The 27,020-nt window shown below is 35.5% G+C and overlaps 1 protein-coding gene and 2 long non-coding RNA genes across 6 annotated transcripts; 2 read left to right on the top strand and 1 right to left on the bottom strand.

Moving 5' to 3' along the window:
• The first annotated feature begins 113 nt into the window (after positions 1–113).
• Positions 114–1,982, top strand: LOC125387167. The gene is made up of 2 exons (XR_007227716.1): positions 114–352; positions 1,839–1,982. It is a non-coding gene; the product is annotated as an uncharacterized LOC125387167 (long non-coding RNA).
• Positions 411–15,249, bottom strand: LOC100643188 (glycine receptor subunit alpha-3). 4 transcript variants are annotated; one of them, XM_020868322.2, is made up of 11 exons: positions 15,232–15,249; positions 13,695–13,740; positions 13,444–13,606; positions 8,128–8,272; positions 7,766–7,848; positions 7,480–7,623; positions 7,219–7,301; positions 6,504–6,638; positions 6,142–6,242; positions 5,453–5,767; positions 411–4,509 (listed from the first exon to the last, which is right to left on the bottom strand). In XM_020868322.2, exons 1-11 carry the CDS (start codon positions 15,232–15,234, stop codon positions 4,324–4,326), a joined length of 1,404 nt encoding a protein of 467 aa, XP_020723981.2. In that variant the 5' UTR covers positions 15,235–15,249; the 3' UTR covers positions 411–4,323. The 4 variants fall into 4 exon arrangements, with proteins under 4 accessions (XP_020723981.2, XP_048270314.1, XP_003393576.1 ...); XM_048414357.1 differs by having other exon boundaries at positions 411–4,476; XM_003393528.4 differs by lacking the exons at positions 13,444–13,606; positions 13,695–13,740; positions 15,232–15,249 and adding an exon at positions 9,639–10,045.
• A 365-nt stretch (positions 15,250–15,614) lies between these two features.
• Positions 15,615–16,228, top strand: LOC110120282. The gene is made up of 2 exons (XR_002308917.2): positions 15,615–15,660; positions 16,015–16,228. It is a non-coding gene; the product is annotated as an uncharacterized LOC110120282 (long non-coding RNA).
• Positions 16,229–27,020: the final 10,792 nt, after the last annotated feature.

Below are 27,020 nucleotides of genomic sequence, written 5' to 3'. Positions count from 1 at the left end.
TTTGTTAAATGTAAATTTGTCACATGGTCGGTGTTTTGGTTTCCATGATATCAAATTATACAAGATGCTAGATCTATGCAGTACATCGTCTATGATTAAAACCTAACCAATATTTCTCTACCAGCATAAACTTAGCTAAACAATTTGAAGATTTGAATTAAGACGAGATAAAATATGAATTTAAGTTTGAAAATTTAAAAATTTGAGTGGGAGTTTGTAATCAACGTATTAATCTTCTCCTTCTGACTTCTAAACATTTAATCCGAAATAGAATAAATGAATCGCATCGCTGTAAATGGAATAAACTAAACTAAATGAACTAATTAACAAAATCAACACATACCAAATTAAGGTAAAAGTAAAATATTAAAAGAAAATAGAAAAGTAAAGATCAACAACCACAAAATTGATACAGTTATCATTATCAATTTAATATGTAATAGGCGACGTTATTCTTATATTAAATATTATGTAATATACAATGGTGTGCTTGAAAATGATTTTGCTCTAAAGGAGACGTAATGTTAAAGCAATCTTTTACATTTGCTAATAGATCTTATTGTTTCTTTCTTTCCGCTTAAATCAGCGGACGAACTCCTTTTAAATTCAATAATTATATGTATTATAGGTATTAGTTTAAAGTTTTATATTTTTCGTGCCTTTAAAAAACTAGCAAATAATTAATAGCATAATATATATAGATTGCTTGGATCTCTATATTCTACAATAGATCGTTTGAAGTTTTGGTTAAAATTTTATTTCATTCAAAGTGCGAAAACAATCGTATTAACGTCCTTAATTTTTTATCGAAAGTATGCAATCGTTAAAATAAATATCGTATCGAGAAAACTAAAACATCGATTTTAATCGATCGTGGGGAGTATTCAAAACGATATCATATATCGTTTCTATCAATTAATTTTTTAATGAAATGAAATGGTAGTAATATTAAATTAAAAATGGTAGAAATTACCACAGCGTATATTGTTTTCTCTTAAATATAGAACAGGGATGTCTATTTGCTCGTCACCTTTTAACTCTTTGAGGTGGTCGTATTTTAGCGAGAGATAAAAGAGCGGAAAAAATGCATTCTCAAAATCCTTGAAAACATAGAAGACTGATCCTCAACAGCAACGCAATTTTTAATATTTAGGACATCCTTCAATGTATTTTAAACATAGAATAAATAACGAACTTTTGTTCGAATTAAAATATAATAACGACAATCCGATAATCGCAAAGAAATTTAAAAATTAATAAAACAAATATATTTTAATAAAAATTGATTCGTAAATTTTTTCGTAATTTGAATTATGAGATTTTTTATTTTTATATTTATATTTTTCCGAATTTGTTACGCGTTATAAGTTTAAATAAAGGAATGCATCTTGAATGTTTCTCAATCTATTGATTTTTACAGTATTACACATACTATCAATCATAAGTTCGATACCACCTCTTAAGGAATTAGTTTACAGAAATTTAACAATTCACGCGCAGATCTATCTGTTACTTAAAGAGGAAAAATTGTTCCTACTACTATTAAAACGACCACTTTTAACTGTGTAATTCCTAATCTACATACACTTCAAACGTACCTAACTTTGAATTCTAGTGCAATATTATTATGTTTCTCATTGCTCAAAATAATAATTAAATCGAATCAAACTATACTGCATATGTATACTGCATGCAGGTAAATGACAATTACTTGTGATTTGTAAATATAGCTGTTTACTTACTATCCTTCAAATTGTAATACTGAAAAAGATAGTGTTAATTCTAAATTACCAATATGTATAATTAACTTATATTTAGGTTAATTTTATATTTTCCAGGGCCCCCTCCGCAACGCATTTGGTACGACTATCGTGCGGTTTTAGTCGATAAGTCCGACATTACCACGCGGTCCATGAGGATTTCCCCGCGTAAAAAAAAAGTTGATTTTATAGTTGTGTGTGCAACTAAAACAAGAACTTTAAGAAAAATCACGAAATGTCTAAAATATTATGTAATATAATATACACTTTAGAAAATATAACAACTTTTATGATAATAGGTAAAGGTGGTAATCGGAAATAGAACTTATGATCCATAGTATAGATAAACAGTAAAAAATTCAAATATAGAGCTGCATAAAGTTTACGACAGTCAGAAATGAATTTGGGCACCCCTTGTACGAAAGACCAAAAAGAGAAAATCAGTATGACACATTTACGAGTAAGCGCCATCATATTTCGGCCGGATTCGTAAATATAGTATTGTACCAGTTTTCTCAAACGAAACAAGTGTTCTGCTACGTCTATTTGCTGTACAAGTGCGTTCAACGCATAGCGTTAATTAAAAGTCTTCGAACCAGAATTATGTAAAAACCTGTAAATACTGGAGATTTGAATTAGATTAAATGACGTACTAGAAATCCACAATTCTACAATTTTTCGATATTTATGCATAACTGATTCGAATCTTTCTATTCGAAACGTTTAATTTAAATCCATTTTACGTTACGTCTCATTCAATGTTTCCCGTATTTTTGTGAGCGTTTTTAGCACTGCATTCTCTTTTCTTTCTTCTTCTTCTGTTTAATATCGTGACTACATTATACATATATATATATTATATATATTTATATTTATATTATATATAAATATAAATATAAATATATATATATTATATTGTATATCTAGATTATTTATGTATATAGATATGTATCTATAAATGTAGACTCTATATATATATATATATATATAATCTACATTTTTTTATTCATTCGTGCCGCCGCGATAAAATTTCGCTAAGAAAGATTTAGAGTTTAGAATTTTATTCTAGAACAATTTTGATATTTTTTCATCGAAGTTTCTGGAACGACATGTGTTTCACTTAAATTCCATATTTTGCAATTACTTTGATATCGTAGCACTGTGACGTACGCGGTAAACATGTTACAAATAATCTCGGAAGCAAAAATTTCAAAAATTACAACGAGACGATCAAGCTTTCTCGGAACAAGGATACTCATTACAGAAACGTTTTAGCTGTAAAGATGTGAGAATAATCTTGAGTAATATCTTCTCGTATTTGATAATCATTGTTAAGAAACGGAAAGACAGCGAGCAGAATGTAACGATCTTGTTACAACACCTGTCCACTGTTAATTTACCAGTTAGTTTAATTAGATTTACGTTAACAATTGTACAGTTATCAATTATCAACAATTAATTCAGCGACATTTATCACCAATGAGTAAGTTCTTACAACAAAACACGTATTATCTTTTAACAATAGTATAGTTATAAATTTAAAACAACTTAATAGTAGGCTCTCGAATATTTTAATATGCTTTCTCAATATTTCACTTTTTGTAATCTAATGTGAAACGATCGTGAAATTATTGAACAGGTCAAACGGTGCATTCAAACAGTTCCATATTCCACTTATCACGAACGAATATATATGCAAATTCTTCGATACAGTCATACAGCTTTTAATATTCACTCAGACGCATCGATCACCGTTAACTACTGTTTCATGTATCTTTTTTCCCTTTTTTTTCCTTTCGTTCGCTCGTAATGAAAAGGATAAAACAGCGTATTAATCGATGCCTTTAGAAGAATACAATTAACGATCGCTTATTTTCTCCTATCACTTTTCTGTCGTTATTTTGTTCTCATTTTCCTTTGAGTTACGATTCGATAAATGAACGCACAGTTTATATTTGTAATCAATGGATTTTATTATACGAAGTATATATCACGTGTATTCATTAAGTAGAGTGGGTTGAAAATAACGGTGCAATGGAGAAGAAAGTCAATTTTTGTCCACAAAGAAAGAGTTAAGTTTGATACATTTTACTTCCATTCAAACATAAACTCTATAAAATTATATATACAAGAGCTCAACAATTTTTCCGATTTTTAGATTTTTCAAAATACTTTGAGCAACGTTCCTTTTTTATAAGAAGAGAACGCTTTTGTTTATTTCTTCTACACGTTCTTCTTCATTGTACCAAGATTCTTCCATCTACTCTATGCAACTTGAAACCCTCGATCTCTACCACTGTTCTATCAATTAGAGCAACGACCTGAACAAAAACAAGATTATCAATGAAGATTCACTTTCAGAATCGACTTTCGATCTGTAACACTTTCTCAATCAAAACATTGTATTCAACCGTATCCTTGAAGAATATAGCTACGATCAGGATTCGTTTCAGCATCTTCTCCCAGCATCGTCTCTTCCTTTTCGTCTGATATCTCGTTTCTCAACATCGACGTTTCCGTTCCTATTTGTTCGAGCTCGTTGCAATCGGTTTCCACGGATAGCTTAAATGTACTCGGCGAACATTATCCAGTAAGTTACATTTAATACGGCGAATAAGAAAGGGAAGAAGACACGCGAGACTCGATCGATGTTGAGGGCACGCATTCGCGCCCTTTGGGCAGGTGTAGGGCCTGGCGGTGGACCGGTTGTCGATTTCTGTGATCGGCCGGATAACAATATTGCGTTCTCCTGCGTGATAACGATCGCAACTTGAACTGCCGCTGTGCAGACAACGCTTCTGTGCCTCGGAGCCGCGGAGAGATGAACGCGTGGTCGATAACGCGGTGAAATAATTTTCGTACCTTCTATCGAAGAACCTTCTAATTTCTTTCTCTTCTTTCTCTTCTTCACCGCGCCGATAGATTTTGGGCCAAGTTAACTTCGATATACTTGTAAACTCCCTGGAGTTCAAGGATGATAGGGACTTTCTCTGTTTCACGGACAGCACGACTTTCTTCGTTTTGCGAACAGACATTTTGAGAGACGCTCATTTCCCAAACGGACGGGCAAAGAGCAACATCAGAGATAGACAAGACCATAGAAGAAAGAGTAATTACTTAAATCATTGAAGATTGACGGAAAAAGATCGGTAGCTCAGGACGTTGAAAATCGATTCTCGATTTTCAGACTTCAGAATCGATCACCTGAATTACCACGTGATTGACGATCTTACGTACTTCTTTTTCAAAGTTGCAGATGTTAACATAAAATTGCTCAAATGTCTCTTTCGTAAAAGTACGATCAAGTAAAAAATATCATTACGTCTACATTTTATGATTCTTAAAGAAGATGACCGTGTTTTAGCTACCGATTTGAATCAAAGTTTATTTAATTTCAAAGTTTTTGCAAAGTAACAAGCTTCTTCGAATAATTGTAAAACTACTTACGTTAGAATTATCTTTAAAAATATCCGGCAACTATCTGTTTGGGATGTTATTTAAGACACGATAAAAAGGTATCAACATTCGTCGTAAAAGACGATGCGAAGGACGTAAAACGTTATAAATTTGGATAAATCAACTTTCTTTAAGCCAATCATATTTTCTACGCAATTTTCAGAAACGAACTTTTATCGTCCTTCTCCGAGGCACAGAAGCTGTCTGAGTCATTTAGATGTTCATCCAGGCGTTACCTTAGTAGCGATGTCGAAAATTTTATCAAGCTTTGCGGCATCGGTGCCGCTGGAAGATGGCGGCTGAGGCGGAGACGCCGGTTTCGGAGGCGTATCCGAGTCGCCGAGGACGATGTTGACCAAACAATACTCCATCAACGCCATGAACACGAAGACCGTGCAAACCGACATGAACGCATCCACGGCCTTTAGGTACGAAACAGGAGGCAAAGAAGCTTGACTCTTCGCGTGTTGCGTCGAAAGGGTCAGCAAGGAAGTTACACCTAGCGTTACCCTGGCTGGCGCCGCTTCCGGTTTTATCCAAAAGGAAACCCACTACACAAGATATAAGTAACTGATTTCGAAATAAAGGTAACGTTATAAATGTTACAAAATTAATAGGAAAAGTATTAAAATGAATGGCTGATAAATTGTCTTCGTAAGAGTTAGAAGTTAAATGAAGTATGATTAAGATCGGATCAAAAGTTTGAAATATGAAGAAAGAGATTATATCTCTAAGAAAAAGATCGATTAGTCTATATTTAAATACGACAAAGTAAGATTGCAGGATTGTAGAAATGGAATAAAAATCAGATTAATCATTACAGAAAAAATATCTAGGATGTTAGCAATTTTAAAAGCATAGTGTGTTCTATGATAACAGAAAAATAAGACATCTTTTATTATCCGTATTTCAACCTCGGACTTACCGACATGATAACAATTAGACAGGTAGGAACGTAAGTATGAAACAAGTAATAGCCAAGTCTACGTTTCAAGACGAACACTACCTCGAGGCAAGTGAAGTTACCTGAACATTAAAAAGTTTCAATTAATTCTATTAATTCATGTACGCTCGACTCTGAACCTTTCTTAACTTAATAACGCGAAGACACGTCAGACATCAACATTTATCCACGAACAACACCATTCACGCGAAAGTCACTTTCAAGCGAAACTGATTCTTGGTTGACGTTCCTCTTCGATTTCGATTTAAAACAGTTAATTAGGAAGAAAAAGAGCGTTCTTTCTTCCATGGCTAAAAACGACGTCGACGCGGAGCGTCACTTACCAGTAGAGTAGACTTGCGTGCAATCGGCCGTGTAATTCTTAACCAGTTGCAGCTGTGGCAGCTCAATGTTTTCATCGACGACGAGTGGCACGTCAGGATCCCATTGGAAGATCATTTCATCCGTCGTGTGCGATACTGTTGACCGAGTTGTTTTGTCCTTGTGAAATGACACGGCATTCACTCCGTAAAATTAAAGGAATATTCATGCAGGTCTACGGTACCGTTCCGAAATGAAACACGATTGTCCGATCTCCTTTGACTCAACTCGATTGTCGCTAATATTGGACCTCTTTCGAGGACTTTTTTACACTATATCAGCGACACCGCATTTTCTATCGATATCTATCGATCGTTTTCCATCTTTGATACTTCAAAGACGTGACTATGTTTCAAGGAATCGTTGGGAATTGGATGGAAAATTGGAACGCAGATAAAAATGTATTATCGAAAAGTGGAGATAAAGTAGACTGTGTGATAATAATAGAAGGAAATCGTAAAAATTCCTGAAAATTGTGCATGGAAGAAACTGTAATGAATTAAATGGTAAGATTAGAGCGTAGATGATGCAGATGAATCGTTGTGAAGTGGGGATAAAATAAAGTGTATGGTAACGATGGAAGATATATGAGGAAGTTGCGCTAACATTCTATTTTACTACAGATAAAATATAAAGTGAAGGATTTAGAAGTTGATATAGAGGGAAAGCGTCACTCACAGCTTTCCATTTGTAATTTACACTCTTGCGTATCGTGAGGATAGATCAGGAAGTTCATGGCACAGGATAACTTCAGCGTTAATCTGAAACATCGTACAAAATTTTGTTTCTTTAACGAAGAAAAAGGAGAGACAGAGGTGAGAAATAAAAGCTTTCTAATCAGGAGCTAAAACAAACTATACTACTTATTACTACCACTGTAAAAGTAGAATAAAAATGATCGACAATAGTATTGAGAATTTTGGAGCTTTCTTTTCTTACTTCACCATGTATAAAATAGTCTTGTCTTTGTACAACCATAAGTAATGATTCGGTATAGTCATCGTTTGAAAAGTCACCGATTTGGCATTCTTGAAGAACGAATCCGGTCGCCACATATTCTTCAACCAATCGACTTCCAGCAATCTTGAACGATACATTTGATAATTTTTCAGGTATATTTATAAAACAAAAAGAAATAGTATAAAGAATACCATGCCTAAAAATATTTTCCTTTAATTGGAATTTTCGACTAAGAAAACAACATTTTTTAAATTAAATCACATACCTGTATTCAGATGTCATATTTTCTGGCAACCGTAGTCTGTTATCTTTCCAAGTTTGAGCGAAGAATATATCAGCTGCGTAGGTCTGCAAAAGTAAATCACAAAAATCGACATATCAAAGTTTAATATCAATTACCCATTAAAGCTTAAGTACTCTAATTTCTTTTGTGAAACAGAATATAACAGAATTTATGATTAAAGTAAACATTTCGAAATCATTTCAGCGATGTAAAAATTAACACGGAAGTTAGGAGAATCTCTTTGAACTTGAGGTCATATCCACGTTAAGGCCATAAGCAGTTTAAGAACGATGTAATGGCTAGTGAATTTAAAAAAGCCTTTTAATTTAAAAATTCCACCTTACCATTGAATTTTCATCTATGGAATCAAGACCCATAACAGTAACATGGAAATAAACGATAGTCGCCTGTCCATCTTTCTTTGGCGGTCGCATTTTATCGTACAGTTTAGGATCCTCCGGCAGCAGATCGAAGAACTCCAAACTCCTCCTGAAATTTCGGGTTGCAATTTCAAACAAGTTCAGACATTTTGTTAATCGAACCATATAATCTATGTATAAATTTCCACATAAATATTTTGTGTTAATAATAATCCATAAATCAGAATTATTATCATATCTTGTTAGCACCAAAATTTTATAACGAAACAAAATCTTAAACGATTAAAACATAGAGGTAATTTGCGCAAAATTTTTCTCAGATTCACTTCCAGAAATTTGTTTCACTCTAGCGTTTCACTCTTTTCTAACTTGCAGTTTTCTACCGTCGCGAGAGAAAAATGAGATTTCACTGTATGTTTCAATGTTTCTTAACACACTGTGTACGAAACACACGAAGCAAAAAATTACGACTGAAATTCATAAAAGCTCAGAACTGCTTCTCCACACTCTCTCGCGTTCGTTTATTTTGCATCGTTGACCATCTTTTTACTGTTTTTAACACGTTGCTTTGCCACACTTAATATCATACACATATTTGCACAACTACTTGGAATTATCGTAGGTATTATCAAATTGTTTTGACATGAGCAACAGTTTTATTACACGATACACACTGCGCTTTATCGACTTCACTGCAATTTTCTTTAATACTTTAAACTTTTACTTCCGAATTTCTTCGAAAGTATTTCAAATTCTTCATGGTGATTTCGTCGAGTTTGGAATCCTCTGCTTGCGGTGTTCTGAAGATTTCATATACCAACTAAATATAATATTTTATTCAAATTTGAGAAAACGTTTAGATGCATGCATTAATCATTTTTACGTACGTATTATTGCTGTTTTTTCATTGGAAAATGAATAATTGAAAACATGATATAACTAAAGGGAAATTCATTAGAAGTAATCAAAAAATATCTATATGTTACAATTTCCTGAATATTATTCTGAATATGAAAAAATTGATATTTTGGTAGTAAACAAAAAGTATTACAATTTTGTTCCAGATTGTCTATCCAATGAAACCGTTTTAGAAGTAAAATTTTACTCAAGGAAATAACAAAAAATTCTACTTAAAAAACCAACAAACTCTAAGACAAAAAATATAACTACAAAAACAACGGTATTCGATATAGTTATTGCAATATCTTTGCATCAGAGAATCCTACATTCGTGGGGAACATTTCTTACCGACAATTATTTTTTATGAATAAATTACTCGTAAAACAAGAAAATTCTACAATTAAGTCCCTTCAACGAGATATGTCGTTAAGATGTTGGAATTCCCGAGAATGTTGGTACGAAGATATAAACCGAAGGAGAGGACTGGCCTTGCGGAAGAGCTTAAGATGGCCGGCAATGTCGATTGAAAAGAGGAAGAGGAAGAGGAAGAGGCCATCTACGGAGAAGAATCTTACTGAGCGTCTGCGGTGCGTCCGAGCAGGAGAAGAAGCACGATCGAGGAAAGGATTGCGGAAACCATGCTGCCTCCATGCGTCTCGTCCATCGACATTCTTCGTCGATCAGCTCTCAACGCATCTTCCTCGTGGCAGAAGCGGAACGAACCAACAGCGAAGCGGAGAACAGCGAAAAAGCGTTCCGGACAGGGAAGACGACAGACGAACGACGAGGAAGAAGGCGAGACGGAAGAGAAAGGAGAAAAGAACGTTGTTTGCGGCAGCCCTTGGCTAGAAGATAAGGCGGTTCTCAGTTGGTGACAGTGACTGCGATTCCTTTGCTTCTTTCTTCTCTCTTCCCCCGACCGCTATTCCCCGAATCGCGAGGACGTACAACCGTCGACTGACTTCTTCAAACGACTTTGCCGAAGCTGCAGAATCCTCATCGTTGCTTCGTAGAGAGGCAGAGGTGGAGGTGGATGCTCGATGGTAGCGCGGTGGTGGTAGCGATGGAGGTGGTGGACCAGCAAGTACCACCGGAGGTACATCCCAATATACCTCGCCGCCACCCCGCCGTTTCTTCCTCTTAACTCGATACAGAGGGATGAAGAAAGGAGAAAGAAGGGGTAACTCTCTCTCGCGAGCTTGGTGACGTGTACAGAAAACGAAGACAGGGGTTGGAAAGGGTTGAGAAAGAGAGAGTACCGCGCGAGGACCGACGTGTTGAAAGAAGTGGTGGTAATCCCCGGTGGGTCCCTAAAGCGTTACGAGATGGTTCCAACGACACGAATTTACCCCAATGCGGCATGTCCGTGACATCCTCCGCTTTAGATAGGTGCCGTAATCGGGCACAACTCGCAACACACTCCACCGCCGCATGCTAATTGCCACGATGAATACTACGAGGTAAGAATAACGCATCGATGAATAAGGGACCATGCGGAATTCGCATATGTTTCGTTCACCCGCGTCGCGTCGTTACATCATGATGTCATTACGTATTTTTCTTCTCAGCAGACTTGTTTCCTGGAATTTTAAAGCGCACTTGGGATTTAATGTTGTTTACAGAAATTATTAAGCCGTTGATAGAATAGCATAAATTAATTTCTCATGCTCACTTTCTATTCTATTCTATTCTCTGTTCACAAGAACATCATACTTAAAAGCAACACGACAGAGGTGTCAGTGGAACGGTTAAATTGTTTTTCATTGCCGGAGATTCATTAGCAGAATTCATTCCGCACGATGAAAGCGTGTCTATTCGCTAGGTTTAGAATACTCCACGGAGAAGCGCGTAACGAGTGGCGAAGAACAGAATATGAAGGGACAGCTTTCTTTGATGTGGTTGCAACCTAAGGACGTGTACAAGCCAAAACCACCTTTCGTTTTCTTACGTTTTCTGATAAGATCTCTAAGAAGAAGAAAGGAAGAAGACGTTTAATGTAATTAACGAAAAATAATTTTTATTTGATATTTTGAAATTTCATATACAAAATATTAACGAAACTAACCAAATATATTAGAAATATTATAAAAGTATCGAGATACTCAATCTTCGAATTTCAAAGAAGATTTAACTACGACACATATTTTTCTTTAAAATAAAAAAGTAATTACAGACTTCGTTCAAAGGCCAGGATCGTGAATTTTGCTTGATGCATACATGCATCCTTAATTTCAAAGTAATTAGAAAATGACAGATTTCCATAATTGATACTTCAAACACTCCAAAACAACTGCTACGCGATCATCAAAAAATCAAAGATCTGATAATCGACGAAACGAACCCAATGAAAAATTGAAAGACCAATCGAAATTACGATGAAAACAGGAAGAAGAAGAGAAGACTGGAGAGGAAACGCGTCACCGTTGACGAGAGGAAGAGAAAGCAGAAGAATCGAGGTGGAAAGGAAAGGAATGGGTCCTGCAATCTCTCCTCTCGCTCTCGCCACCCTTCTTAAGGGTGACTCTCAGAGACGTTAACTACCGTGCTATTTGAAGACATTGTCGTCGACCAACGGGACATGCCGCTCGATATATCGATCCTCGAAAATTGTGCCGCGAATAGAATGCTACGTGTTCGCGTCGCTCGTGCATCGTGAAGTGGCCGCTCTTCGAGAAGATATATAGACACGCATGAGCACTCTCGCGCGCGCACACGTACATATGTTCACTCACTTTCCCGAAATTATGTATACAATCCCGTCTATAGTCACCGGACACTTACGAACTTTAAATATAAACTTCCCTAAATCAGACTTATCATATAGAATATTCGAAGTATAATATATTTTCTATAATACACAGGCTTAATGAGTTTAATAATTGAGGGATTCAGATGGAAAATAATACAACTGAGGAAATCCGTAGTTTAAGAAAATGCTAAAATTCAACTTTGGAAGGAAGTTAAATAATTAACTTGCTAAAAAGTATTACAGACTTATGGACACTAACATATATATCATATATATAAGTGCGTGGTCTTTTCGACACCTGCTGTGGAATATATTTTCATAACGATGTCTCTATTGGTCGTTAACAATGGGATTTAGAAATTTATTGGAAGCCTGAAGTATTAACAATAGAGTATTACCTTTTAGGATCCTCTTATGTAAAAGATAAAATAGGAAGCGGGAAATATTAAGTGACGAGAAAGAGATAGGCGATAGAGGAGATAGAGCCACCTGCGGTATATCTCAGTATAGAAATGCACTTCTCTGCAGGGGTGGCTCGACATCAAAAGTGGCCCCGATCGTTATCAATGATTCCCAGAAACTTTGCATTGTTATCAATAGCCTAAAGCACGCTCGTCGTTGTCCTTATCCCGAAGTCATCACTTTATGTTCACCTTTTTAAGAACAAGGTCGTTATTTTTCCTACACAACATTCAAAAAGTGCATCTATTCTGCCTTTTATATGAAACGTTTGAAATATAATAGTTTTAAAATAAGGGAGGAGGGAGATATTATTTCTATCGAAAGACTGTTACTTAAAGTAGAGAATTTAATATGCATATTGGAAATAATTGGAACCACCGATATAAAATACACTTATTCATCAACGATACATCTCCGTATTTCCGGAAATGTTTTTCATTCGAAGTATTAAATCGTTCTTGTTTCTCGGCTTATAGTCAAATAACCATTACATATAACTATTCTCATTAAACAAATGATGAGGATAATCAAGATCAATGTTCTACCTTAAAATGACACTTCTTTACCACGTGACACGCGAGGGAGAAGCTGTGTTCGCCCTCATTAGTATATACCACCACAATTAACGACATAAGTTTCCTCAGAAATTTTAATACTCTTCGTCTACTTGGAATCGTAATTCATGTTACGATAATGTTTACGAAAATTCCTGCCGATCGAATTTTCTTGATTTACGTATACATACATTTAATAGGGTAATGTGTAACGTGCATCTTTAAAAATTAATTATTTAATTTTGGTGTAATAAAGCGTTATACGTGTTTTCAACAACGTACGAAGAATTGTTCGTATTTCTTTGTGTATAAAACTTTTCTTTCATTTTAGGAATACGAAATAGCTAAAAAGATAAAGGAAGAAAGAAATTTTACGAGGGGCTGCAAATCATAAGATCATTGATCTTTTTATAAATGCCTTGAAATTATTAATTAAAGATTACAAACAGATTGTGAACATCCAAAATTAAACGCTTTAAGAGAAATTTGATCAAAGAATGTGTATAAAACATGAAATCGCGAAGAAATGTAGAAATTTAGTATCGTCGTATAATTAATGAATAATACTTAGTCAGGGCGAGTATATTTACTTCTACCTTGACCTCGTGACATTACCTTGAAAATGATAAGAACGAATTCCTTTTCCCTTCACTGATTCTAAGTCGTAGTATCGACCAGCCTCTTTGAAAGACGCGTTTCCACAATGCCTTTCTAATTGTTGAGTGCTGTATGCGATATGGCAACACATTGGCGCAGACGTTGCTACGTCTGGATTCCTCTAAGAATGAAAATTATCAAGAAAAATAAAAAATTCAATGTTGCTTCTACATTTGGGTAGTATGATAAATATCTCTTGAAATCGGTACCATTGTCTTTAAAGATGAGTTTGCATTCTTCCTCCAAAGAGAAACGCTGAAATTGATTTGATTATCATTTGATGATGTGATATTGATTATAAGATTTGCTTTAGTCGTGTCTTTTATATTCGAAAATTAAAAAATATTCGGCCATTAGAGTTAGCAGCCTCAAAAAAATAAATTTTATTTGTTGGAAATATTTTGCTTTGTTTCCGGTTGTGTGGTAGTGTTTCATTAACATTTAACATTGAGGGCCAACGATAAAACAAGGTTTTATTTGTAATCTTTTCCAATCATCTCATTTATGATAAAAAGGTGGTTGTACAATGTAGAAATAGTAAATTCTAAAGTGAATTTCACAGAATAATGTTAATAACATCATCGTTTTTTTTTTTTTTTTTACTTTTCATTCTATGGTGTTGAAGTGGTCACCACTTCTATGAAAACTCCACATCTGGTTTTTTTGGCTTCGTTTTTTTTAGTTATAAGGTAACACTGCTAACGTGCGGATCTGGACCAGCTCAAATTGTATTTCTACTTATTATTACACTTCTCTATTAAATTATATATATGTATTTTGTACCTTACACTTTATCCACGCGTTTTCTCTCTTTATACATCCAATAACCTCAACATATGGTATTGATAAGTATGATTTATATATGATTGGTAAAGAGCAATGAAATACACCGCACTTTCGAATTCCCCATAAATGTATAATCATCCTAATTACTGATTAAAAAATATAAATAACCAATTAAATAGCAACCAGATGTACAAGTATTCCCAAAGAGATACTTTCTTTTTGTATATCTTGGAAAACTTCCTTATTTCGCTAGAATAAAACCGATATTGATCGATATTGTTAGGTTCACGGCAATACGATGACAAACATACATGACACATGCCAAAATCAGATATATATTTCGATGCGTCTGGTGACGTCATTTTTCGTAGTACTGACGTCGATACTGCAGCTGGCTGTCGTTAGAAAGGAAAGAGCCGAGAAATGGATTGCTGAAGGAGCGATTCGAGTGGTTCACGGCATTCTGCTATTCCCAGTGGTGTTGCAGGCCCAATGACCTGATTGTCGAGGTAAAAAGAAGCTGCTCTCGATGGTTCGTTACCACGAACCGCCCCTCTCCGTCCCCCGACAGCAGGATCATGTCTGCGGCATTTCCACCAGTGAAAAGTGTCTCGCCGTCTATTGCCACCACTTTCAGATTCATTTTTTCTATTCCTTCGAGACCGTTCCATTCGTGTAACTCGCTCGCCACTTCTAACAAATTGAGTCGACGAGCATGAATTGGAAATCTTGCACGATACTCGATGATACATGATTAAGGCAGCTTGGACGATTGATTAAAGGATATGTGTAACGTTTCAGAAGCACACGATACAGCTTTCTTCGGTAGGTGATTTTGTATCATTGGAAAATACAATGGAATAGTTTGTAAAGTATTATCCTTAAATTTCAGTTTATGAGTATGATAAAATTTTAAGAGTGGGTGTAATCTTAGTTCTGATTTTCGGGAAAATTTCTTACCATGGAAAAGAGAAACGTTATCCGACGCAAATTATTCTTGAAATCTGAATTCTCTTAGCTAAGAAGTATTATGAGGACTGTTGTTGAAGTAATTACTTCAAGAAAAAGTTTACACTTTTTCTTTTGTATATCCGTGACCTGGAGATCGCTGTTACAAAGAGAATAGAATTTAGTGAAACAAAAAATTCGAAATAAGCAGAGGTCCATATTATTGTGCCCTTGAATATAAATTTTATTTTGGCTTACAAGGTCTAGAAACAAAAGAGCTATAAATAGATTTCTGTTGCTGTTTCTTGTAGCCTTCAGTCAGAGCTACAAGGTTACCTTTTTGGTAATGTCCTTTTTGCTATAAATATATGCTATTGTAGCTTCTTTTATTGTATTGTAACACTGTAAGAGTGGGGATCTGGATCAGCATACACTATATCTGTACGTATATCTATACCTATACTTATACTTATACCTATACTTATTTCAATATATTTTTCTATTACAAATTCATCCACTCGTTCCTCTATCAGTCAACCTCAACAAGTATTATCTCAAACTTTCAAGCTCATTCTCATATACGAGCTATTAGGAAGCAACATTGATCAACTTCGTTAATTGTAAAGTATAAAAATGTCATATTTCTATGGTTGAATGCCTTCTTTGAGCAGAATTGAGAATTGAATATTAATCGTGTATTTATATAATGAAACTAAAAATCTATTTTAATATTCCAAAGATAGCAACTTTGTCGTTTCTTCGGCATGCTGTTAAACACTTTTTCTTTTGGCGAAGGTTTCCCGATAAGAGGAAGCGATTATCGGAACAAGATCATCCTATTATCGAATTTAAAGATCTATATTTGACTCGCTCGAGGATGAACGCGGGGATGAACGTTTAAAAAATCGAACTCGTCTCAAGTGGTCGAGGTGTTGCCAGCTTCTCTTCGATCACCAACGGCGAAGCATTTACGTCAAAGACTGTATGACGTCACCCAATGAGCTAGAATGTCAGTTAAAAACGTTAAATGTTTAATATTTTTTTTTTTTCTGCAAATAAAAGTCATTTGCCTTCAAAGAAAAGAAAAATCGGTGTTGAAATGTTTTGCGTTCTAAAACCTTTCCTTTACAGAGAAAACATAGAGCTGCCCTTTTCTGTTGGTCGTTTTCAATCTTACTACAAAGCTGTCTACGAAGAAGTTCGCATCAAGGGAACGTTGAATAATATCTTCCAAATATCAAGATGTAGAGAAAATTTTAAGATTACACGTACTATATTCCCTCGAATGATTAAAAGTATAAGTGCCCTAATTATTTTCACAATTAGACATTTTTCATTTTATAGTGGCAAATGACAATACTTATCAAAGTAAACATAAATTTCATTCTACCACAGTTTTCCTATTTTCATTTATATTGAAAGTTATACCTTGCATCTCCTTATAGAAATATATTTTCTATAAAATTTTATAAATTAGACATTATCTGTCTTCTAAACGTAGAATGACAGGTTCTTACAACGTAATTGTATGAAAAAAGCGCCTGTAAAACCAATGATATCTATCGATTATTAAAATCAACAGACAACGTTTGTCATTGACGTCGATGGTTGAGTGCTGACTACGTTTCGTCGTGATATCACACTTTGAGAAATACCTGCTCATAAGACATTGTAACTGTGACACGTACCACTAATTATAAAACTCATAGAACGAGAGCATCGTAATATCTCCGAAAATATAAAGTTTGTCTTCGCCTATAAATAGACAACTAGTACTTAGTGGATTAAGCATCGTGTTTTCAGCTATCCGATCAATAGATCTCTTATGTAATTCATTCTGTTTTCACGATCGTACCATTTTTCTCTTTTAATTATGCACTGCTCAAGTATATCAACTGCGTTGTAATTAATAAATCAAGTATCATTGGAGTCTCTTTAATTGTCAGTCTTTGAATTAACAAGGGTCAATTTCGTAATATTTCCCTGAAATATTAAGGCGTGATCTTCTCATTCTACGGTCGAAGCTCGATCTTGAGGAAAGTAATGAATACATATCCTAACGTGCCACGAACGCGAAATCGCTTCTGTCAGTCGACAGCATAAAATAAATATGTATATACTTCTTCGTGTAAGACGTACGTTTTCGTAATACATTTATACAACTTCATTTCATTTTTATATCAAAAGTGATATCTCAAAATCAGCCAAATGTTTAGAGATTACACGATGCCGATGAACGAAACAACGAGCATTATTATATCGGAAAGAGCTTTATCCTTTTAATCAATTAAAGTTTGATCGAATTGGTGAACAATAATCCAGATGAATATTTATAGATGAATGGACAAATCATTACAAGGTAAACACTAATAGCAGCGCCTCGTTCGTGTTCCGTTGGATCTAACAACAATACTACGGACGCAGCTCATACCGAAATCAAGCCTCGAGTTTGAAAATTGAACGATCATTGATGTAACAACGATCGATCGACGTTACGATATTTAACGAAGCAAATATTATCGATGAACGTTGACACACAGCATGGTCAAAGAAGATTAGAGAGAATGGGTTGGAAGATCCTGCGGTCGAGTGTAAGTACACGATGACACACGTCGTGCCATCGGTAGTGTTTTTGCGATGTCAGCTGAGGTACTCTTGGCCAAGGCACATCGAGAAGTACGGTCGGATGTGGAGGGACACCGGTCGGGCTTAGCTTGCCGTTGGAGAAGCGTTTCGAGGCAGCTGGAGACGATGCACGATAAGCACGCCCGTTCCTCTTTCTTCTGACCTCACGCCGTTTTTCATCCCCCTCCGTCACCCCGCCGAGCCGAAACTCTACCCCACCGACCGCCTGTCTATTATTTTCGACCGATTGCCAATTGTCGTGCAACTGCCGACGTAGCTGCTCCTGCTGGAGAATTCTGGTTCGCCGGAGAAAGGTAACAGGACTCCTGGAACTATCGTTGCCACTCGATCCTCCAATTTTCGCTTTTCGTCGCTCAATCTTCTACCTTCTTTCTTCTCTCTCTCTCTCTCTCTCTCTCTCTCTTTGATTTCATTCAGTGACGTACCTGAAGTGGATTTTAGAAGAGATAGATCTATACAGTGGCTATAAAAAGTATCTTTTCACCATCATATTTTTTATATATTTTAGCATTTACATACTAATTGATTAAACCGTCTACCAAATTTCATATCGATAGTACTCTTATGACTACGAAAATTTATGCATTACGAAAGTATACAAAACTCGATAAAAAAATAATGCTTCACGAAATCAACGTATATGTAAATACTTTTTGTAGCTACTGCATTTTTAAGAGAATAGGTCTTTCGATGATGGTGTATGGGTACAATTATTAGGCGTGTGATAGAGATAACGTTATGAGATTGCATGGTTGATACGAAGTATCGTAATCGCTTTGTTTCGTTCTATGTGTAATATGTTGAATATTCTGTTGATCTGTTCCCTATGGATTGCTTTGCGACTATATCTCTATCTTTATACAGAACATGCCTTCTTTGCCAAAATTAAGGTACTATAAGTCATTGGTGACACTGAAATACAAGACTGATCGTGGTAATTTACTAGAGAATTATGGCATACCAATTATCGGAACTACTTAAAGGAAGGCATTTCGGAGAAAAGCAATAATTGATCGACGATCGAATTAATAATCGGCGGTGGCCGATGACGCGCAAGATCACCCCGTTTTCTCGAGATTTCGAGGTCGATCACGTCCTCGTCCCAGAAACCCAGGGATGAGGATGCACTCTCCGTTTATCCCACGGAAAATGGCATACTCGGCTACTTGAATTAATTATTTCGGTGCGTCAAACATTTGACATTTTTCTAAGTGCTTACGCTTGTGAGCTTACATAATCAACAGAAACAATCTCGTAATAGTGATTCAACTTTTTCTATCATAATCTGTCTGTGCTTAAATCTTTCGAATTTGTTGGTTATGCTATTATTTTTCATTTATTTTATTTCCCGTTTAAGCACATCAAAATATATTTTCGTCAAATTTATATTTCAGAATGAAATAGTAAGTATCCTATCAATCATGCAACACGATAAAAATGATAAAAATTGAGATCACGCGTTAAATTTTTTTAACCATTTTTTATTACCTGTAACCATGTTCTCGGGTGTCTTCGCGATATAAACTTCCTGAAAAGACGTGTTTCAAAAATGGAAAGTTCGTGCTTATCGTAAGTTCTATAAAGAAAGAAGAAATGCTTGATAATAGTAAATGCTTTAATACATACTTATCTTAAATAAAGTATTCGTATCTGAAATTGAACGAGAGCACTTAGTGTAAAGACCTGGAAATAGTGACACGAAATAAACAGACAATAAAGTCCAAGCACGCGACAACCCTGTTCAGCCTTGAGGTTTTATAAAACACAATTTGCGCGCAATACAATCAGATCATCCGACAAATTTATCGTGGAATTTCGGTAATATTAACATCCAGAAAAAATAACAGAAATAAAAAGAATCTACACTTGCTTCTTTTCTGTCTTCATTTTTAAATATTTTTAACGCGATTCGATTCAGACTCGATCTTCCGAATGTGCTTGTACAATTAGGAAAAAGATCGATGAATTCGTAAAAATTGTCCTCGTACAAATAATCTCACGTGTTTGATTAAGCAGCCAACTGCTCTCTGAAACGAAATTACGAATGTTTGTCCGTGACATCCATTCTTCTTCCACTATTTCTATCTCATTGTAACGAACTATCTCAGTTCGCTATACCGAAAGATAAATATTTCCACGAACATCGAGTGTGATTGTGTCTTACGCAATTGTACCATTAAAAAAGTGTACGTGACCCTTCCAGATTTGAAAAACCTGATCAACATCGATACATCGAGGGAATATCGTTCAAAAATTCCAGCATAATTGCGAGTGTTTATATATTTATAGGAAATTTAAAGATAAAAAAATACACACAATATACAAAAATGTATAAAATATTCAAAGTAAAATATTCGTTATGATATAATAACTTTTTTATAATATTACTTTCCATTTCTTTAGTTACGTTCGTGTATTATATAAACATCTGCCCTCTAATAGGTAGATAAATGAAATTATCCTCGCGTATAATGGACTCAGTATGAAATTTATACCGAAAAGCAAACAAAAAGATAACAGTACAATAGGTTACTATACGTATGATAATCTGATGGTCCGATTTACTGAACAAATCTCAGGTGAAGATTCATGTCTGGAAGAATCGATAGACAAATTATAACTTGCATCGACGGTGCTAACAAACATTTATCTTATCATACAAAGAAATGCGTATATTGTATTCTTAAATGTGTAAAACCAAAAAATTGACCGTCCAAGCGAAGATCCCCGTTTTCTTCTTGACTTTATCTTTGTACTCTGCAAGCGTATTGCTATTATTAATTTGGTAACTCGCGTGTATTGAACGCTTCCTCCAAACATCGGCATTCGTACCACCAAAAGACATGGAAATGCACGTCGGTTTTAAACGACTGAAAATCTTAATTTTTGCTTCAAGCATTTAAAGACGTTGATTTACAAGGGGAGGCAATTCGTCGATTGGTAGTACAAAAGTTAAAAGCATACAGTGAATCTATTGAATTTCATACATACACGTATCTGCTTGAGATTCAATCCTTGTGACTTACGACACACTGAATCGAAGTATTCGCTTAATAAACTTACTTCAGCATGGCGCAGCGTTATAAATGATCGTTAGCATTACGTTTGTGGAAACACAGAAATATCGATTACCTCGTGATATACAGTATGGACCGAATGTATAATGGAATAAGAAAGAAGGAATGTTTTTGATAAAATCTATCGAATACGGTAATATTTTAGGAAAATTATCTGCCCAAATCGTAAGCTAAGTTGAATTTGTGTTAAATTTCAAAGTTTCAAAATCAATTTTATAAACGGTACTATTATCGACAGGAAGATTTCCTTTCGTTTTTCACGAGAGACGCAATCTTATCCTTTGAACTCTATTGCCGTTTCTCAGTCCATTCTGTATAGCTTTTCTGAAACTTCCAATAAATTTCTGCTAAACAAAAAACATTTTTCGATCGTTGGCACTTTTTAGAGGTAACAGTAAAGAAATGCGGAATGGAATCAGGCCAAGAAACGCAGACCATTTTCTTTGCGACCTCTCGAAATGCATCCGTCGATAAAAATTAAATGCGAAAATCGCTAAAAAAGAAAGGTGAACGGAACATGTATCAAATTTCGAAGAAATCATTGGTGGACATGCTACGGCAAAATAGATGTTCATCATTCTCTTGATCGGATAAAAGCCACGCTGCAAGCGAAGTCGAGAAGCATTCGAGAATTTCAAATTCGTTGCTTCATGCGCTTATATGCCACTAAGAAATGTCGGACAACATTCGAACAAATGGATAAGTTAGAACAAAAACGTTGAACAGAATGCGTGGAATATTCAAACGCGTTCCGTTTTGTCTCGCTAAAACGTCAATGCTTAAAACTTTCGTTCGTTAACACAAGTCGCAAAAATCCTCGCGATCTTACGTAAAAGTTTTATAAAAATAATTATTGTCCTCGTAAGTTTTAATTTCTCGTGTCTAATTAGCGAAGATCTGCCGGAATTTCTGCTTGATGCGTCCAATTAAAGAAGCAAAAAGAAGAATATCGACTCGAAAGCTACAGAATCTGAGAATCTCGCGTAATAGGTCAATCGCAGAAAGCCTATGAATGGGAACTTATATGAGAAACGGCTACACTTACTTATATAACTCTCTTAAAGCTCTCTGTTAGATTAACACGTTCAGTATCCAAGATTTAACTTGATTGAAACTAGCCCTTGCGTCGGAAATATGGGTCGTTCAGAAGACACGTTGGTCAATTGCATAAATCGAAAAGCGATGGTATTACAAATATGCATCGTTTGTTTCTCGGGAATTAAATGTTAAGCGCGTACTTGTGTAACGATATTGAGAAAATAACAAAAAATAGAGTTAATTAATTAATTTGGTTTCTCAGATTCATATATTACCTGAAATTTCATACATTCTTGTATATGACGTATATTATGACTTATTGTTAACGAATTATGAACGTGTTAATCGTTAGTGAACTGCGGATATTTATGCATTTATCAGAAATACGAGTGATGCAAAAATGTACAAGAACAAATGCAAATTCTAAACAAATCAAAAGTACGATGCATATTGTTGCATTTAAAAAATAGAACATTATTTCATTCGAGTTGGAATTGTTTGTCTGTATCTGTAAAGACATGAATCTGCATAAAGATCCGCGGCCTAATCGTTAGCTGTTGGCTGTAGATTTCGATCGGCCGATCTCTTGACATAACGTTCATGCGACCCGGATTAATATGCAACGCATCGCTCTGCATATACGATATTAGACAATATAATTTAATGACCATCATTGTGTGACTTGCTAATGTGCATCGCGTATCGGAGCTTGCGAACTCGCTTATGATCCCTATAAAAATGAATCTCTCAACGACATGAGACGACGTTTTAGAAAGTAAAAGGTAGAAAAATATATTGCATACGCCGCTTTACCCGTTTCTCTGTGATCTCGTGCCGCGAGCAGATGTGTCCTTGGAAAGCTTTCATTCTGCGTCCTCTGTATTCTTCTATTCTTCACCTCTGACACTTCGTTCACCCACCGCGGATACACGCTGAGCTTTGTAGAAACTTACGGTAAAAGGGGAATGCGAATTTTTTAACAGTCTCTACGAAGCTTTCTACGTTCTCTTATCGTGTGTTTCTCATCACATCGTTCAATCCGTCGAGTTTTCAACGTTTCACACGACGCTTTTTCGCGTTACACTGGCTCTGAAATATCGATGGACCCCTTTCGCTTATGCACCGCTTCCGGAGATTCTATTTTCTATTTGTACTTTACAGTTTACGCTAACACTAGCGATCGAACATTCTTCGATTATACTTTATTCTTTAACGATGCTAATTTATACTGAAACCAGATAAATACAAGAAAAGCGGTAGATAGAAGTGGATTATTATTCGTGTATAATAAAAATAACTGTAGATTGCTAAATAGAAATCGTGCCCTTTTGGTATATAATTTTGCCAGCATTGCTCCTTAGTTTGTCGAATTTGGAAGTATAAAGTTGTATAAAATGCTTTGATCTTGGTACAGTATCCTGGGATAAGACACCAGTGCTGATAGATTGTTCTAATATAAAATATGTTATCGCTTATTATTACACAGTAGACAGCAAACGGAAACGAAAATCTGCAACTTTCGATTCAACTAGCCGCATCAACGATAAAAGTTATTTACCAAAAGGATACAATTTACAGCAAGATCGTATAATTTGCCTACGATAATCCAGATATTAATGCAAGAAATGAAACTATTCTTTCTCTAGATCACACTTTTCTATAACCAATGAGAAAAATCAAAACGAAGAGTACGGGGTCCATCGCGCTGCAACACGGTAATAAATTCTTTCCAACAGACAGAGCACCACTTTCATTTTACGCGACTACGACACATTCGAATAAGAAACCTCGCTTATTAAATAAACTCCTTCCACTGTTGCTTCTTCGCAAAACTTCTCCTTGGTCCTTTTCTCTCTACCTTTCGAACCATTCCAAAACTTGAATCTTTTCGTTAAACGTCACGCTTGCAGTAAAAGCAACACTGGAAGGATCATCGTGGCTGATCAACTTCGTGCTACATTGCTTTCTCGAGTCCGGAAGATGCAGATCGCGAGCACGATTCCTGAATAATTTGTTCCTTTACTGTTATATCTTTTCTTTTTTGCGCGAATCCGAAAAGAAGCGGCCACCGAATCGTTTCGTTGTCGAATAATCGACCGAAACACCGAAAGAGGACGAGAGATTCGCTTTCGCTATCACACTGCAGCGTTCGATCTTGTCGTTCTTTCAGAACCAAGGAAACCTTGTTAAACCCTTGCGTCCTGTCAGAACGAATTCTGAAAACGTTATGCAATGATTCTTTCCGTTTTTCTCGTTTTTCTTTTTTTGCCGTTTCTTCTTTTTATTCGACTATTTTTTCTCTATCTTTCAGACGTGCTGCACATTTACAAACGCGCTCTCAATTTGGATTTTTACACGACTTTTACAGGTGAATCGATGTAAAAAAAAGGGAATGGTTTCAAAAGAATCGAAGGAAATCGATAGATAGAGAAAGATACACGGCTCTTTCGTTTCCGGCCGTTCGCACGATACAGCATTCTCCGCATTCTTTCGCATAAAAGCAACTCAATCATTCGTGTATAAACTGATCTCGTCTGTACAAATGTGTGATTACACTCTGTTTTCTTAGTTTCTTATCTTTTTTTGTTATTTTTTCGTTTTTTCCCACTGTTCAACAATTTTTCTCGGTGTTTTTTCTTTTCTTTTTTCCTTTTTTATAAAATGTCGCGGTTTCCTTTACTTTTTTTTTTTCTTACTTCCTCTTTTAAATATTCGTACTAAAAATTGGTCATCGAACGATACGAGAGGCAGTCATCGGATCTTCTCTTCTTCTCCATACAAAATCCTCAAATGTAACAAGAAAATCGAAAAAATTGAAAAGCAGTTGAAAGTTAAAGCGAGACAGAAATTTGTATAAACATTCATGAGGTTACTATCGATCCTCAAAATGATCGGACAAAGAAACGAGAGGAACCTGTTTGTAATAGAAAAAAATGTGCCATGACTGCAACTCGTATAGTGGCATGAAACTAAAAGATTTGAACGATAACCGTAACACGTCCCAATACCCTCTCATTTGGCGCGTATAAAGGTTAAAATTGTTATCAATAAAAGAAGAAATGCATTGATTAAAAGATCAAAGAACATTTTTCAAGCTCCATAATAAGCAGCAAATCTCGTTATATATGTATAGTGATAACAATCGAATCTCGCGCTTACGCTTAAAGAGTATAAAATGCAATTGTATCCTTTTTTTTTTTTTGTTTGTTTTACCACTGGAAGTAGAATATTTTTTTTCTTTTTTTGTTTACATTCGTCATTCGGTGGTTACCAAAAGCTACGTAATATACGAAGATACGATTAAAAACGGTCGATTATCATGCGTAATTACCCTTATGATATAAAACTTTCAAAAAAGGAAAGAAAAGAAAGATTCAGCGATTTTATATCACCTCGCATATTTTTTTTTTTTTTTGCTTTTTCTTCTTTTTTCTCTTAGTGTTCTAGAACAGCATGTGCCATTCAAGAACGAACAAAAATAACGCTGTTCGCTCCTATGCCACTGAATTTTGTACAATCTTATATGACGCATTGACCGAAGCGTTTTATGGCCGGAAAGAAGAAACAAATTTATTCGACCCCGTTTATCACTTTCCTTTCGGCTTCTAAGCATATCTAACATCGTACGAAAATAGAATACTTCACGCGTTGTAAAATTGATATCGTGTCTCGTGTAAGCAGACTTTTTTCTTCTACGCCTGGGATTCTCGAACTATCATAATTCCCAGCACGGTTGCAGAATATTTTTACAGAAAATTGTTCACCACCGAAACTATTTTCATAGGAAATTTTGTCATCGCAATTTTCAGCGTTTATTTATTTCAGTATCACTCTGAGTTTTATATGGCTGTAATACTGAGTTTTTTTTTAGAAACAAATGAAGTGATCTTAGAATGCCTTTTTATACGAATGTAACGAAGGATCGCAGATATTTGAATTATTATAAAGAAGAATAATAACTCGCGATAGTTTGGGAAACTCCGTTCCAAGTCTTTCGCATAGTGCTCATCTTTTTCTTTAACCCACTCGATACTATATAATAATTATTTATTATATAAAATAAAATTAGCCTGAAGGAAATATTCATCGAAACAGAAAGCATACGCGTCAATGTAATGGATACATTTTTTAATTATCATGGTCTGTTCTTTACCAATAAAATTCTATAGTCAATTCCATTTCAATCGCTGGAGAATCGATCGAATTAACAGATCTATCAGATCAGTCAAAAGTTCGTACAAGATACGTACCTATGTAAAACCTCGTGGAATATTTTCACGATAATCGCTCGAACCTTTCCCGGTATCGTTGATCATAAACGAGTACTTCTGTTCCAATCTAACGGTACCAGTCAACGAATTAATCCATTAAGGAGATAGAAAGATACGGAAAACCCAATTTTAATGAGAAAGCGATCAACGTATATAAATAAGTAAATATCTAAACCCTAGTTGCATCTTATCTAAGTGTTAAAAATTATCCTCGAAACAATTTCCTCGAAGTTTCTTCTTTCCAAGCGAACGCCTCGGTCGACTCGCGTTTTCTCTATAGTCCCTCCAAGAAGGTTCGAAGTAAAAAGAAATTTGGTTACCGCGCGAGTGTCGCGGGCAGATTTTTTGGGAGAGGGAGGAGAAAGCTGACAGAAATGGCACAGCGGTATACTTCCTTTTGTTGTTTCTTTAGTTATCCTTTGCCTTTTTATCTCCGCAAGTCCCCGGTTTGTTTGAGCAGAAAATCGGAATTACTTGCAGTGGCACAGAGCCAGTAACGATTCTTGTACGATTTATCTGAGACAGCGCAACCATTTCGGTAACAGGGCTGCGCATCTCAAATAATCTCAAATGGATCCGCTACTGTCACCAGGAAAGACCATCATGTTTTCAGCACCATAGGAAGGTGTTGGCGAACCCCTTGCATCCAGGGAAGCTCTGCTTGCCGAACTAAAGCTACTCGAACTTAGGTCCTCGTAACTGGCAACCGATTGGCTACCACCTGCAACAGATAAAACCAATTTTTCTTTTTCACGTCTTCATATCGATT

Source organism: Bombus terrestris, chromosome 2 (assembly GCF_910591885.1).
Source record: "Bombus terrestris chromosome 2, iyBomTerr1.2, whole genome shotgun sequence".
Classification (NCBI taxonomy): Eukaryota; Metazoa; Arthropoda; class Insecta; order Hymenoptera; family Apidae; genus Bombus; species Bombus terrestris.
The sequence above is the reverse complement of the archived record's forward strand: the minus strand, read 5'-3'. Positions and strand labels throughout refer to the sequence as shown.

Coding starts and splice junctions, on each gene's coding strand:
- LOC100643188 (XM_020868322.2), bottom strand. Junction 13,607..13,694: donor ACTCATCTTTAAAGACAATG/GTACCGATTTCA, acceptor TTTCATTCTTAG/AGGAATCCAGACGTAGCAAC. Junction 7,624..7,765: donor AATATGACATCTGAATACAG/GTATGTGATTTA, acceptor GTATCGTTCAAG/ATTGCTGGAAGTCGATTGGT.